Below are 16,509 nucleotides of genomic sequence, written 5' to 3'. Positions count from 1 at the left end.
ATTAACATCTCTTCCCATCTTAAGCCTTCTCCACAACACCATTAACGACCTCAAACCATGCCACGTCAGAATTTGTGAAGGGAAATTTCCTTATTTAACCTTTATTTCCGGAGGAGAAATTTCCCTTTTGGAGGTATTATATGTGAATGAAAAAGAAAAAACAAATTACTTTTTTTATATTTTCTTTTTCTTCTTCCCTGAACAAGTTGCCATACTTGTATTCCATCCTCTATTCTTACCCTTGCACACTGGTTAGTTGAGTCTTTCTTCCATTTTCTTTAGGCTTGTTTCAGTCAAACTCGCATGCTTCACACTTCACTCTCCAAATTTAACACTCTTAACTTCTCACCAACTTTCTGCCATGTCAACAAACCACCTCAGGAATGGATATGGAGATTCTGAACCTCTCCTTCGTCAAGCTCTACTGTCTTCTTCACAGAGATCCATTGTCAACTCAACATCGCAGGTTGCTATTGTCGGCGTCAATGTCAGCCCAATTGAGAGTCTCGATTATGAGTAAGTTTTTTCTCATTTTTTTTCATCTGGGTGTGGCGCTTTTGTCCAAAGGTAAAATCTTTTCCGTGACCCACCTCTCAAGTCTCGCGCTTTTCTGTTTTGGGTATGCAGAATTTTTGAGAACGAGTTCTTCAAGCAGGATTGGAGGAGCAGAGGGAAGACTCAGATATTTCAGTACATTTTTATGAAGTGGCTCTTGTGCCTTATCGTTGGCGTGATCGTTAGCCTTATTGGCTTCTGCAACAATCTCGCGGTTGAGAATCTCGCTGGCATCAAGTTTGTGGTCACCTCCAATATGATGTTGGAGAAGAGGTAACAATGTTTTACATTCTTTTGTTTTATTTGTCTCTCTGACTATTTATAGTTTATTTTCATGGATTGGCTGACTTTTGGAAGCTTGGAATTTCTCGCAGGTTTCAGTTGGCCTTCTTCATATTTTTTGTTTCTAATTTGGGTCTCACGCTTTTTGCCTCCTTAATTACGGCTTTGATAGCACCTGCGGCCACAGGTTCGGGTATACCTGAGGTGAAGGCTTACCTAAATGGGGTGGATGCACCTGGAATATTTACTGTGCAAACTCTTTTTGTTAAGGTATACTATGAACTAACACGACACTTATTTAGTGCTTTGTCTGTACAATAATGTGATCTTGGTCCCTATGATGATCATATTTCATATGATTTTGATGTTCTTCTTTGACCTATGTTTGCATGCAAATGTAGTTAAATTATAGAGGAAAACAATAGCAACACATTTTCTAAAACACAATTATTAATGAAGTAGGTTTTATTAAATTCCAACCAATAGTTTAAGAGTGTTTTGAGAAGCATATTGCTAGTATTTTTCTTGGAACAGGGGACTTTAAAAGTTTTAGGTGCCAGGTGGACCCATGGTTGAAGTCACTTGTAAGTGCAAAACGGAAGCCACTTCCCTTTCCTATTATCATTCATTGAAATTGCTATTGGCACTTCATAAAGTGGTGTAAATATTGTAACATTTTCCTGTAGTCAGTAACTTTCCATTCTATATTGTTAATTTTTGTTTACATAACCTTTTGTTTATCTCTGGATAATGTTAGTTGAGTAACACATTTCAAAACTTTTTAACATACACTACTAAGTTGTTAAGAGCTGTGAAGTGATGAAAAATTTATGCAACTTTTGTGGTGTGCAAATGATCTTTCCAAGTACATTTTTAGCCATATTACCCATCATTTTTGTCCCCTATCCACCATCTATGGTGCTTTCTATATTCTCTCTTTTATTTTCCTCCCTTAATTGATGGAGCACTTGTGATAGGATTCTGAAACTAATATTAAATTTTTATGTTTCTCCAACATCATGTTGTTTCATGATATGGGTAACACTGTCTCTTAATTAACAAGTACTCTGGATGCCTTTATTAAATTCATCCTCAAACCGGAATTCTTGTTTTCCCTGAGAAGATATTTACTTTCATGTTGGTTCTTTCTACAGATTATTGGAAGCATTACAGCAGTTTCTTCATCACTTCTTATCGGGAAGGCAGGGCCTATGGTGCATACAGGTGCATGTGTAGCAGCATTAGTAGGTCAGGGTGGGTCAAAGAGATATGGGTTATCGTGGAAATGGTTACAGTTTTTTAAGAATGACCGTGATCGGAGAGATCTAATAACATGTGGATCAGCGGCTGGAATGGCTGCTGCTTTCCGCTCCCCTGTTGGTGGTGTGTTGTTTGCTCTAGAAGAGATGGCATCTTGGTTTGTTTGCCTATCTATACACATTAAATTTTTTCTCCTATAAACTCTCAATTTTTCATGATTTTTTCTTGAGAATTGGAATCATACTTTTTCTTATGAATGGTTTTTGTCAATGATGTTTATTTCCTCCTTACCTTTATTTTTAGTGACAAAAAATGTGTCTTGAATTTTGTTATTTCTTGTATGTTTTCAGCTGCATATTGTGGCCAAACTTGATCCAATATAATTTTATTCTGCACCATTTTGTTTACAGACATGTTAAATCAAACTCCTCTAAAACTATAATAGCTCTTTTTTCTTATCAAGCATAACTTTCATTGGGTTTGGGTGGTTTGTTAGGCATATATTGTTAGGCTGCTGATTAATTGTCCTCAGGCTCGGATCTATGTGTTTCTTTACAAGGGCTGGTTGAGGTCCTTCAGCTTTCAGATGACAATTGCACTGGCTTCTTTTCATTCTCTCCCAGTTTCCCCATAGTTGTCTTCTTATAAATGTCTTCTCTTATTGTTTTTTAGAATTGGTTTTCCTTTAGTTACTGTGGATGAATTGTTATGTTTTATCTTATCAATCTTAAACTCCGTAAGTCTATTTGTTCCCTTAGTAAATGTTTGATTTCTGTTCTACAGGTGGAGAAGTGCCCTTCTGTGGAGAGCTTTCTTCACAGCTGCAATAGTTGCAATATTGCTCCGTGCCATGATTGACCTATGTTTAAGTGGTAAATGTGGGCTATTTGGTAAAGGGGGACTGATAATGTTTGATGCTTATTCAGCGAGTATTTCATATCATTTGGTGGATGTTCCTCCAGTGTTTATTCTTGGTGTTATAGGGGGGTTACTTGGCAGCTTATTTAATTTGCTGCTGAGCAAAGTTCTTCGGATATACAATTTTATCAATGAGTGAGCTATCTTTTAGCCTTAAGTGCATTCAACAATTTGAATTTCTCCTAACATTGTACGGTACATTATACAAAGCTCATTCTTTCCATCATTTACTTTTGCAGGAAAGGAACCATTTTTAAAATTTTGCTTGCTTGTGTGATCTCCATTTGTACATCCTGCCTTCTTTTTGGTTTGCCATGGTTTACATCTTGCCGACCCTGTCCACCTAATCCGACTGAACCATGTCCTACAATCGGCCGGTCTGGTATCTACAAGAAGTTCCAGTGCGCTCCTAATCATTACAATGATCTTGCAAGCCTCATTTTCAACACAAACGATGATGCTATTAGAAATCTATTTAGCAAGAACACCGATGATGAGTTTGAGGTTACATCAATGCTAATCTTTTTTGTTACATGTTTTCTGTTAAGTATCTTCAGCTATGGAGTTGTTGCTCCCGCTGGTCTTTTTGTGCCAGTTATTGTTACTGGTGCTTCTTATGGACGCATTGTCGGAATGCTGCTTGGCAAAAACTCGAATCTTAACCATGGTCTTTATGCTGTACTCGGTGCTGCTTCTTTTCTTGGTGGATCCATGAGGACGACAGTTTCTCTGTGTGTAATTATTCTAGAACTCACCAACAACCTCTTGTTGCTACCCTTAATCATGATGGTGTTATTCATATCTAAGACTGTCGCAGATGCTTTCAACGCAAATATATATGACATTATAATGAAAGCCAAAGGTTTGCCATATTTAGAAACTCATGCTGAACCTTATATGAGGCAGCTAACAGTAGGTGATGTAGTAACAGGTCCACTGCAGACATTTAATGGCATCGAAAAGGTTCGTAACATCGTGTTTATTCTCAAAAGTACAGGACATAACGGGTTTCCTGTTATTGACGAGCCTCCTATGTCGGAAGCTCCGGTGTTATTTGGCATAATCCTCCGCGACCATCTTCTCACATTGCTGAAGAAGAAAGCTTTCATTTCCTCGCCTTCAGCAACCAGTGGAGCCGTCTTTGATAATTTTGCAGCCAATGATTTTGCAAAGAAGGGTTCAAGCAAGGTTCGTCTAAAGATAGAGGATATAGAGTTGTTGGAGGAAGAGATGGACATGTTCATAGATCTACATCCATTTACTAACACTTCTCCTTATACTGTTGTGGAGACAATGTCACTGGGAAAGGCCCTTACACTTTTTCGGGCGCTTGGTTTAAGGCATTTGCTTGTGATACCCAAGATTTCTAGTGTAAGTAAAATTCTCATGCCTTGTTAATTTTGATCAAGAAAGTTAATTGTGTCACCACTTCATTATTACTGTTCTCTGATGTTCACTCATCCAAGTTTTGTGCATGCTAACTGCAGAGATCACCTGTGGTTGGTATACTCACACGGCACGACTTCATTCCGGAACATATTTTGGGTTTGCATCCCTTTCTGGTAAGAAAGGCAGGGAAAATACTAAGATTTTAGCACCCTTGTGTAGGGAACACAAATTTGGTCAAAGGGCAACGCTCACATATTCTTGCTTAAGCTTTAGGGCATCTGACTAAGGCTTCCCAGCTCAATTATTCTTATGTTGCAGAAACAATTCTTATTCATGAGACCAGATTACTAGTAATAGTGTTTTTTCCATCTCCATGGAATACAGAGCTGAGTCATATGACAAAATAATAATTGTATGATTCAGTGAGCCCTTTTTTCAACTATTGCTCATTGTTGCACTTTGTACATAATTTGTGATATATAATTGCCTGCCATAAAATTGTGTACTGCCAATTGCATGAAGCTGCTTAAGACAGTAATCAATAGCCCTTCATCAAGGGAATTTCGTTTTACTTTAACTTCATTATGTTGTCATAATAATTTAGCCGTGGTTGTCTGAAGGTGCTTCTCCTCGCAGTCATAAATAGTAGTTTATTCAGTTTTTCAATGGATATGTTTAGGAGTAAAATTTCAGGAGTAAAATTTCGTTGTGTTGAACTAAGTTCTGGAACTCGCCCATTTTTGAAGCCGATTTTCACTATGACATAAAAAGTAACACAATATATGTTCCATCCTTTAAGAACAAGTTCATATTTTACAAAATCCACTGTCAACTCTACACAGACAAATACTTCAGTGGCAAGAAAAGGAAGTTCCTCGCCCTATATTTTCTTTTGTGGAAGTATGTTTATTCAGGTCTTGCTTTCTGAGCCAGTTGCATTTGGTTGCCACTTCCTAAGTAATGTTCACACTTCACAATAATGACTCATTAGGCAAAGTCACCGAGAAAGATTCAAATGACATCACATCATTTCTTTATCCATACTTAGGTAGGATTGATAAAGAAAGAAAATTCTTAGAGAAAAAAGAGATAAAGACCAACTTCACTATATCATCATCATGAAAAAGCACTACTTATTTTCTCCTTGCACTCTTGAGGTAATCTGCCCTTATTGCCCACAATTGCTCGCTCACCGATTTCATGTCAGGTCTATCTGCTCGAATGGGTGCGGCACATTGAAATGCCAAATCAAACATCTTCATCAGAACACCTGTGTTTACTGCTTCTTCCATTAAAGGATCCACCAGTTCCACTACACTTCCTTCGTTGTACTTCCTGAAGGCCTGCATAAAGATCAAACACATTTTATACCTAAACTAACAATTTTTAATAGATTCACAGAGTAATTTTTTTGTGATGACAATGCATGAAAACAAAGTATGAGCTTACCCATCTAAGTGTAACACGCTCTTCAACGGTTTTCTTCAACTCCACGGGACGGCGGCCGGACACGATTTCTAAAAGCAAAATTCCAAACGAATAAACGTCACTCCTGGGAGTGAGTTGGTATGTTTTCATATACTCAGGATCCAAATAACCAACTGTTCCCTTCACTTTGGTAGAAATGTGTGTCTCGTCAGTGTTTACAGGCCCTAGCTTTGCAAATCCAAAATCAGCAACTTTAGCTCGCATGCTTTCTGTCAGAAGAATGTTGGATGATTTCACGTCTCGATGGATAATTTGCTTTTCTGTTCCAAGACATCACAAAGGCTACGCATCAAGATTCAATAGGCATATGTATAAATATTAAATATTATTAGACTATGGTAATCATGCAGCTTGAACATACTAGAATTAACACAAGTGAAAAACTGAGAGAGAGAGGAAGACTATGAAGTGAGAATGATGAATGAATCTCAATCATAACGGTTAATATAAGGCTATTAAATTTCCCCACCTCTAACTAGATATGCCACTAATATAAGATTGATTGCACTGTAATACGTTGGAAACATACTCGGTGATCATTACTAGAGTGTAATGTCGTGTCAATGCTGTTTCAATAAACAAACAACACATGAAACCCTATTTAAGGCATTTTTGCATAAACTCAAGATTTCAAAGCATCTATTTATACTATAGTTGTGTAAGATGTCGTGAAGAACAATCTTGCAGTTGGTTTGTAGGAAAAAGAAAATGTTGGAGAACAAAATATACGTACTACAGTAATCACTACCTGCATACAGATGTAGATAGGTCAAGCCATGAGCAACATCAATTGCAATTTCAAGGCGCTGATTGAAGTCTAGTGTTTTTCCACGCATGCCTGCAAAAAGTATAACATGATATTCTGTATTAGATTCAATATTCAAAGACAGATGTTGGCGGATAACAGTGCATAGTCTTACCATCCAAATGTTCTCGAAGGGTACCATTTGGCACAAATTCTGTAATAAGGAGGCGTTCATTTCCTTTGTCAATATAACCTAGTAGCTTCACCAGGTTTCGATGTTCAATTTTGGCCAGAAGTTGAACTTCACTGCTGAATTCTGCTCTCAAACTATCAAAATGTTCCTATACGATTTAGCCATATCAGAGCACGGAGAAAGTAAGTACTTCTACCATTTCAGTGGTATATGACAGTCAAAGCCTTTCATAATAAAATTTGATGCATAATTTTGTAACAAAACAGAATCCAGAACTTGAGCATTCTAAGATTAGGTGCAGACTTTTAAACTACATACTCAGCGCTACTTACCTTTTTTGCACGTTTTACAGCCACGACTAGACCATCTTCCAACTTGGCCTTGTAGACAGTTCCAAAACCCCCTTCTCCTATTTGCAATGTTTCTGAGAAGTTATTAGTAGCTCTTGTAACTTGGTTCAAATCAAGATGCAATGATTGAAGTCTACTGAGTTTTGGATTCATTGAGAATCTTGATGGACTAGCTGGCACCCGCAGTGGACTGGCTGGAATCTTGTCAGTAACGGAGGCTTCAAAGGAGGAAACTGAATCCACTACAAGATCAAAGTTGTCCATAATTTATTCAAGTGTAACTGGAAACATAGTCTTAAAAATAATAAAGAAAGAAAAAGAAAGCATATAATAACCATAGAAACTGAAGTTTTTGTTGGGATGCACACACAGAGAAAACAGAGACAAAGTAATTGTGAAAAATACACTTTTCACAATAGTTTGACGGCAATAGTCTCACACTTGTGAGTTTGATGTACTGTACATTGAAATTTTGTACAACTCTTCACTCCTTAATTCAGTTTCTCAACATTGAAAACATTCAATTTATCTCTCAAATTTAAATCTTTCAGCCCTCGTGGATTTGGTGAAAACATTTGTAACTTGATGATGAGTGTTGCAACATTTGAACTCCAGTTTTCCTTCATTCACTTGATCTCTCAAATAGTGAACAATATGCTTACTCCTACCATGAGTTAAAGGATTCTTTGACAAATTTATTATAGACTTTTAATGAACAACTTCATTCCTACATCATGCTTTAGCTTCAACTCCATCCAAAATGGTTCTAGCCATGCAGCATAGCAACAACTATGTACTTTGCTTCACGTGTAGACAGCGCAACCACTTGTTCTTTCTTCGAGCTCCAAGAGGTCAAGGATCCTTTTAAAATGAACACAAAACCTTCAGTACTCTTACGATCATCCTTATCACCTCCTCAATCTGCATATGTGAATCAAACAACTTTAATTTTCTAAGTGGAAGTAGTGTTTTGTGGAAACAGAATGTCATTTGCCATAATTCCTTTCATGTATCTGCGAATTCATTTGGCAACTAGAAGATGAGATACCCTGGGATTCTGCATGTATGTCGATATTACTCCTACAACGAATTTTATATTAGGTAGTGTATGACAAAGATACCTTAAAGAGACAACAACAATTTTCTTATACTCAGTTCATCTACTTGCTCATTAGTTCCTTCTTTCTTTAGTATTAAAACAGTCTCAGTTGGAGTAGCTGTTGAATTAAAACTAAGCATATTGAGTCTCTTTAACATCTCCATCACATACCTCCTTTGCTGTCACCATTCCTTCCTTTACTCTTGTGAATTCAAAACCCAAAGAATATGACAACTTTTCGAGGTTTGTCATTTCAAATGCATTCATCAACTCCCTCTTAATGGCATCAATCTCACCTTCATGATTCTCTATAATAAAAAGATCATTCACATATATACATATTATTACTAGGTTTTTAAAGCAATTGATGTACTTTATGCTTTACTTGATTCAACATTTTGTTCTTCATTAGTCTCAGCCTCTTCAGACTCAATAACAACCCCTCTATGTTGTCCATATGACGTCCAACTCCAATCACCGAACTCATCAAACAGAACATCATTTCTCACTAACAATTTGTTTGTTAATGAGATTGAACTCATCAAACACAACATCATTTCTCACTCACATTTGGCTTGTTGTTGGACCAAACTTCTTCTGGAGTAACCTATTCTAATCTCTTAGATGGACATCTATTCAAAATATAAATAGCAGATGACACAGCCTCCCCCGACAAATATTTTGGTAACTCCTTAGTCTTCAGCATACTTCGTACCATGCTCATAATGGTTCAAGTCTTCCTATCTACAGTACCATTATGTTATGGAGGAGTTACTTGATGTATATTCACCTTCTTCATATGTTCTCAAAACTTTGATAATTTGGCCATTGCTTCATTCTACAATGTCTTTAAATTTCTTAAGGATTTCTAAAACATCACTCTTTCTTTGAAAATACACAAATTTTCAAGTAAATCCATGATTTCTTTGAAAAAACATCAATGGATGAAACAAAATACTTGTAACCTCCGAGCACTCGGTTTAGATAGGACAACAAACATCTAGTAGACCACTTGTAACTTATCCTCTGTTTTTGATAAAACATATCTCTGAAAAGAATTTTTTGCCTGCTTGGTCATTCTTTACCAACTTCTTTGGGGGAAAAATATGAGGTAAACCTTGTACCATGTTTCTAATCTTCAAGTTTTGTATATCTCGAAAATTAAGATGCCCAAGACGATAATGCCAAAGTCAATCCTCTTTATATATCATAGCTGCAAAACATTCGTGATCTACTACACCGATTTCAAAATTGAAATTTGATTCTTGGTTAGAGGTGATTTCAAAACCAAATGGTGTTTTTATCATACAATCGAAGCATTTTATCTTCTAATCTTGAAGTCTATCATCTCTCAAGTAATTGACCAAGACTTAATAAATTTCTCTTCATTCTAGGAACAAACAAAACAGTTGTAATACAACCTTGGCCACCATTCTTCGCTTTAATCACTATCTTTCTAACCCCTAATGCCACTAAAGCACGATCATCAACAAACTTCACCTTGCTCTTAGTTGATCCATCAAGACTTGTGAATCAATCTTTCCTTCCTGTCATATATCTTGAGCATCTTGTATCAAGATACCAATAATTTTCTTCAAGTCCTTCTAGTTGAGTAGTGGTCACCGTTAACAATGCATGTACTAAATCGTCATCCCTTTCTTCCTGAGCCATTTGGACTTCAGCCCTCCTTGGAATTGGTTTCCATCAATTCCCATTTTGTTACAATTATAAAACGCCACATTTTTTACAAAATTGCGTCCCTTTTTTTGCTGAAAATCAACTCACTTCTTGCTATCCTCCTTCACATTATTTTTGTTCACTTCTTTCCTCCACTTTTCTTTGTTCTTACCTTTCATTTTGAAAGTTTCCTCTGGATTGGTATGTGCCTGAAGAGCTTGCTCATTCTTCGGTTCTTCTCCTTGTTCAATACTCTAAAGAACCCAGAAGCTCTTCAAGACTCAACTCTTTCAAGATTCTTTGATTCTTCTATAGCAATTATGTGATCAAACTTCGTTAGTAAATACACATATTTTCTCAATCACCTGGAACTCAACCATCTTCTCTCCAAGATTGTTCATTGTGTTTACCATCGTCTGAACATGGGTAATACACTTAGCCTTTGTCACGTTACTCTTTGTTGACAAAAGTTCATATTGTTGTCCTAACGTCTTAAGATTCATTTTCATGGTCTTCGCGGCATCTCCATGAACCCTTTCAAGAATCTCCAGGCCTCCTTTGATGTCTTTGGTTGTGCAATCCTCTCAAAGTTTGTTATGTCAACACTCTAATACAAGATGAACAACGCCTTGCAATCTTTCTTTTCAATCACAACAACTCAGTATGTGTATTTTCTTGTTGTCATAGTTCTTCATTGTGAGAATCGGAAGATTGGTAGTAATGGAAGTCATCTTATTCTTGCAACCTCGGCCCCTCCAAACCTTGTTCTTGATACCAATTGTTGGGATACACAAATAGAAGAAGAGAGAAAAGAGAGACAAAATAATTGTAAAAAATGCACAATGCGTCATACACTGTTCACAATAGTCTGATGGTAATAGTCTCACACCTGTGAGTATGATGTGAGTTTGATGTACTGCACATTTATAGAGAAAAATTGAAACTGAATTACACCTCAACCGTTTTTATGTTAACATTGGAATAGATTATTTATCACAGCATGTCAAAATACACATCTCTCAAATTCATAACATGAACGCAAATGCCTAGCATGTAAGTTATCTAGAGAAACTACAAAAAAGGTGGTAAAAGTTTACAAAAACATCAACTCACTTGAACTGGGGTCCTTGTTCAGAACAGCATGAGAAGTTGCTTTCCTTCTCTTAAAGAAACAAGGACAAAGAACAAGACAACATGCAAACAGAGCTCCCCCGGCAGAAATACCAACCACGTGGGCTGGCAGAGGCTTAGAATCTCCTTGCGGTTTAGATTCGGTATTTGAATCCTCTTTCAGAAGTTTCCTCCCTGCCTTTAAAGGAAAATCCACTGCAAACAATAAAAGCAAACACAAAGGTTAAAAGAAACGCTATTGTGAAGGATAGACATTACAAGTGGAAATGTACAGAAAATGTGCATAACCATCTCTCAAACCAAACTCAAATTAACATCATACTAGACCATACCAAAAGAAACATCCGTCACACATTTGACACTTCCAAAGTAGTCCTTCACATCACACCCCTTTTCAGTATACGATTGGAGAGCCTCACAGAAAGCAACCTTGTCCACTACATTGCCGTTTATGTAGAAAAGTTCCTGACTATGACTAGAATATGAATGTGCCACCCAATCAGTGCCACAATCCTTTGACTGTAAGACAACCTCCGAGCCAAAAATTGTTGACAGTTGCAGCAGCAGAACCAAGAATAACGCAGACATAGCCATTATTAACTAAACACAGCAATCCAATAGGAAAGCATCTCCTTGTAGCAGCACAGAAGCAATCAGGTGCATAAAACTACCTAACAAAACCGACAGAGTCCTGATCAAGCATCATATTTAGCCTGAAACACAAACCATCTGCACAGTTCCAAAATATTGACCAGAAGAACCCAGCAAACAATCAAAGGTGTTGGCCCAATTCACCAAATTGGGCCATCATGAATTGAATTGAATTTCTGAATGGAAAAAAGGCAAGATCAAATTCTGACAGTGATTACAAAAGATGACCGTGAAAAAAAAAAGTTGCTTAGATGAAGTTACAGCTGCACGGTATTTCCTAAATTTCTCCAAAACCTCGACCACCCAATCGGACAAAAAGCCTCAAGGTGCCAGCTGGCAAGGGATCCAAGACAAGACCATGGAACTCAACAATTGTTGTTAGAATTCAGACTACCCAATTCACCCACGAAGAAGAAAAGACAAAAGAACTAAACTTTCCACTGAGAACCAAGGAAAGGTGGGTTTCTAGGAATCTGGGGCGTGCAAAAGAAGAGACTGGGAGCTGAACAAGAAGAGGCGGCTATGAAAAAATGAAAATAATAATTAATAAAAGTAAACCCAGGTTTACACTTCACAAATGTTCTATGCAGTAGCAGACTAACAGATAAGAATCAACACTATTTTTCATAAATATCAAGCTTAGTTTGAACACACAAACAGTGAGAAAGAAAAGAGAGAGAAAGACAATAAAGAATCAGCTGTGGACTCTGACGCAAAGCCAATTGCCGGCTCTACTTAATATACTGCTATTTAAATAATATTATTTTTCATCTCATATGCAAAAAGAAAATGAGATAAACCTTTTCATGATAATAATTATAGCAATATTGTTGGTTCAAAAATAAAACTCAATTTAATGTTTTCTAACATTCACCATAGTGGATTATGTGTGGTTTTCTTTATCTTTCGATTGTAACAATGAATCATCAAAAAATAGAAACTAACATTAAATGTTATAAACAAATGTTATAGACAAAGATATTAATTAGAAATAAAAAAAATTCTCTTTACCAAACTTTGTGTATTATGTTGTATTTAACACCCAGATATTTGTCATAATATGTATTTTTAAGCTTATTGTGGGATAAAGTGTGAAGATGCCGTGGTTGACCGTTGAGGCCGAAAACGAAGTTGCTGTGGAAAGGTTCTTGAATTGCTTGGAAAGTATCTGGAGGGCATTTTGGGGATTCTGAGAAAAGGGTTTTCACGTGTCTTTGAAAATGCTACTCCAATTTAGTTAAGTAAAACATCTCTTATGTTGTTCTTCTCAAGCTATTAATTGTAACCTTTTCAAAAAGGGAAGTAAAATCGTGTGAAGGCATGGTCAAATATTAGGTATGAATGTTTCTTTCGGTGAAAGATTTAAATCTTAATTCACTTTGTTATGTTTTCTTGAGCTTAATTACGAGTAATAAAAGTCCAAGATTAGTTGAGCTTGGGTCTATTTAGGTCAAAAATTTCACAAGTATTCTTAAAAGAAAAGAAAAAGTTAAAACAATTCTTTTGCAAGAAAAATTTTGTTTGTGTATAAATTAAAAAATATAATTTTTTTATTATAATAATAACTGATAAAGAAATTCATCTGAATGAAATTTAAGTTATTTTGTCATATTTAAGAGTATCATCAAAAAATATTTTAAATTAATTGAAATTTATTTTCAATGAGTTTTTTTTTTACTTTTTTATTTTATACTTAATGAAAGGTATTTTGAAAAAATAAAAATGATTAATAGAATTAAATCATATTGACTATTTTTTTAACGAGGACAAGACTTAATTGACTTGAGTTCAAATTTAAAAAAAAAACATTTTTGTAAGCATGCGCTAGAGATCCAACGTACACATATTATAATTTATAGGGTGCAGGAAGAAATTGGAGTGGGAACCCGTAAGATGAACCGCTGCTAAATGCTCATACCGGGCTTAGTTTATGGGCTAAGAAGATGTATTGTGGGGTTTTTCTTCCTGCACTCCCAATTTTTCTTTCTACACCCCCAACTTTTTATAATTTTACTTCTACCCTTTTGGTTTATAGTTACCGGCTTTCAGAATCCGGTGTTATCGACTTTCAAAAACCGGTGTTACCGGATTTCAGAAACCGATGTTATCGACTTTCAGAAACCGGTGTTATCGACTTTCAGAAATCGGGTACCGAATTTCATTCTTGGGTGCGGGCTGCAGAAATATTTAATTTATAATTTATTTTTATTTTTTTTGAAGGATATAATGATCTTCACAGTTAAATTTGGAGGTGCAGGAAAAAAAATTGGAGATGCAGGAAGAAAAACCATGTACTGTGCAGTCAGAGATATCGGGCTTATGGCCCATTCAGAGTTATCCAACAACACATTAAGTTCGAGTTTTTAAGAATCAAATACTTTTTTTTATTTTAATTTCTTGACTTATTTCTTATGAAAATAAATTTCTAAGAATTTTCTAAAATATTAAAAATATATATATTTATTGCTTAAGATTTGGTTTGATAAAAATATATTACTTACATTGGATATTACTATTGGTAAATTGCTTAACATGATCAATGAAATATTTTTTAGAGTGTACATTAATATTGACTTGACTATTTTAATGGTTAAAAAGTTTTATTTGAATGAAAAATGGTATACAGTTTATTGAGTTGAAATCCACGCGTAACAATTAGCGTCAAGGGTAGAAGACTTTGTAAAACAACAATATCTTTACATAAACTTGTTATTCTTATTATTTTAAGGTTTAATTAATCGTATAATATCAAGTTTGGGGCTAGTGTGTCAAATAAGTACTTGATTTTAAAAAAGTGTCAATTACATCCCAATTTTTGAAAATTGCTTCAATTAGGTCCCTTTCAGACAGAATTGACTAACGCCGTTAGTCAATGTTTCACGTGTCAATCTGTGGTTTTTTTAATTTTTAATTTTTTTACAATTTAAAAAAAATTAAAATGCCACGTGTCAAGTCCTAGTGTGTGACATGTGGCATTGTCAGTGACACGTGACATTGTAATGCTACGTGTCAATGTCACTATCACAGATGTCATTGTGATGATTTTGATTTAGTCTCCATATATGTCTTTTTGTTTCAATTTAGTACCTAAGTATGTGTATCTGATTCAATGTTGTCCCAATTTTTTTTTAATAATTAAAATATTTTTGTAATCCATTTTTTATAAGATTAAAATTAATTAAGTATAAATATATTTACAAAATTAAGTACTAATATTTATAATGTTTCTCTCAATTTTAGACCAAATTTATTATTTGTATAAATGTTATACTAATATTTTTTATTAAAAACGACTTTTTAACATATTACTTTTTTATTAAGTACTCATGTTTTGTTAATTTTTTTTTTTCAAAATAGAACAATATTGCCTCTTACTAATTTTAAATCAAGATTTTTATTGGTATGAATGTTATACTAATTTTTTTTTTATTAAAAATGACTTTTACCACCAAAATTTTAATATAAATATCAAATACTTAATTTTTGTAAAACTTTTATACTTAATTACTTTTAATTTTATAAAAAAAATATTTTAATTATTAAAAATTATTAGGTTAAAATTGAATCAAATACACATAAGTAGGTAATAAATTGAAACGAAAAAACATAAATGGGGACTAAATCGAAATCAACACAATGACATCTGATAGAGACACTGACACGTGGCATTACAATGCCACGTGTCACACAAGGGACTTGACATGTGGCATTTTTATTTTTATTTTTTAAATTAAAAATTAAAAAAAAAAATTAATTAAAAAAAAACAAAAAAAAACCACATATTGACACGTGGCATGTTGACTAACGACGTTAGTCAACTCTGTCTGAAAGGGACCTAATTGAAGCAATTTTCAAATGTTGGATGCAATTGACATTTTTTTAAAATCGGGTACCTATTTGACACACTAACCCCAAACCGGGTACTATACAATTAATTAAACCTTATTTTAAAAACTCATTTCTCTTTTAGGATTGTGTTGAATGTGTAATTTTCAGGGTTATCGAAACCCATAATGAATTTGTAGCGAGTGCCAACCAAGACATGAATATGAACAGTGAGATAACAACAAAAATGCTTATTGACAATTAAAAAAAATATAAATTCAATAATTTGATTTTTTTTCTGTTTTATATTACTGATAAATTAAAGCTGAATTATGCATAGCTTTTTTTAAAGTATTATAAAATTAATAATTTTGTCATGCATGGTGATTCCCTAGTAAATAACTATTTATTCTACTCTAATAAATTAAAAGCTTGATTCAATTTTAGCATGCAACACATTAAGAAAACAAAAATCGAATAAAAAAAATTTCTCATCAATTGTAGTTTATTTTCAACGTCAACTTTGGGTAAAGAAAAATAATTTGTATTGGGTTTGGGCTTTCACAGAAATGAGCTTGGAATGCGTTCTCTCCAAGTTGGGCTTGGGCTTGAGAAGCAGTACTGATGACGGGTTTCCAGTGGGGAGTTTTCTTAGCAAAAAGTATGGGGTGGAGAAAGAAAACAAGGGGTGCAGAAGAAATTTCCTTGTGTTTAATTTGTTTTGTTTCTCGGCATGTACATGAATTAGGCTTCAGAACAAGAAAAAAAATATTACCTTCCTGTGAAAAAATCAAATCCAATTACAGTGAGGGGAAGCGTGGTACTTATTTTTTAATTAAAAACTTTATGTTAAGCTAACTAATTATTAAAATTTAAAATCGAAGTGAACCAATTAATTAATAATATTTCTGTACTTATTAACAAAATTCAATTACCCAAAAATATG

The 16,509-nt window shown here is 34.7% G+C and overlaps 2 protein-coding genes across 2 annotated transcripts; one reads left to right on the top strand and one right to left on the bottom strand.

Annotated features, from left to right (window-relative positions):
* The first annotated feature begins 213 nt into the window (after positions 1–213).
* LOC114178050 (Voltage-gated chloride channel family protein) lies at positions 214–4,916 on the top strand. Its single transcript, XM_028063731.2, has 7 exons — positions 214–516; positions 628–828; positions 930–1,107; positions 1,992–2,254; positions 2,881–3,150; positions 3,255–4,386; positions 4,503–4,916. Exons 1-7 carry the CDS (start codon positions 362–364, stop codon positions 4,608–4,610), a joined length of 2,307 nt encoding a protein of 768 aa, XP_027919532.2. The 5' UTR covers positions 214–361; the 3' UTR covers positions 4,611–4,916.
* A 259-nt stretch (positions 4,917–5,175) lies between these two features.
* CRCK3 (calmodulin-binding receptor-like cytoplasmic kinase 3) lies at positions 5,176–12,457 on the bottom strand. Its single transcript, XM_028063732.2, has 7 exons — positions 11,420–12,457; positions 11,070–11,282; positions 7,163–7,422; positions 6,813–6,978; positions 6,641–6,730; positions 5,854–6,152; positions 5,176–5,747 (listed from the first exon to the last, which is right to left on the bottom strand). Exons 1-7 carry the CDS (start codon positions 11,679–11,681, stop codon positions 5,538–5,540), a joined length of 1,500 nt encoding a protein of 499 aa, XP_027919533.2. The 5' UTR covers positions 11,682–12,457; the 3' UTR covers positions 5,176–5,537.
* Between the last annotated feature and the right edge of the window lie 4,052 nt (positions 12,458–16,509).

Source organism: Vigna unguiculata, chromosome 3 (assembly GCF_037176805.1).
Source record: "Vigna unguiculata cultivar grain cowpea cultivar isolate G323 ecotype 2 chromosome 3, ASM3717680v1, whole genome shotgun sequence".
In the NCBI taxonomy this organism is placed as follows: Eukaryota; Viridiplantae; Streptophyta; class Magnoliopsida; order Fabales; family Fabaceae; genus Vigna; species Vigna unguiculata.
Note: the sequence above shows the minus strand (reverse complement) of the source record. Positions and strands in the feature narration are given on the sequence as shown.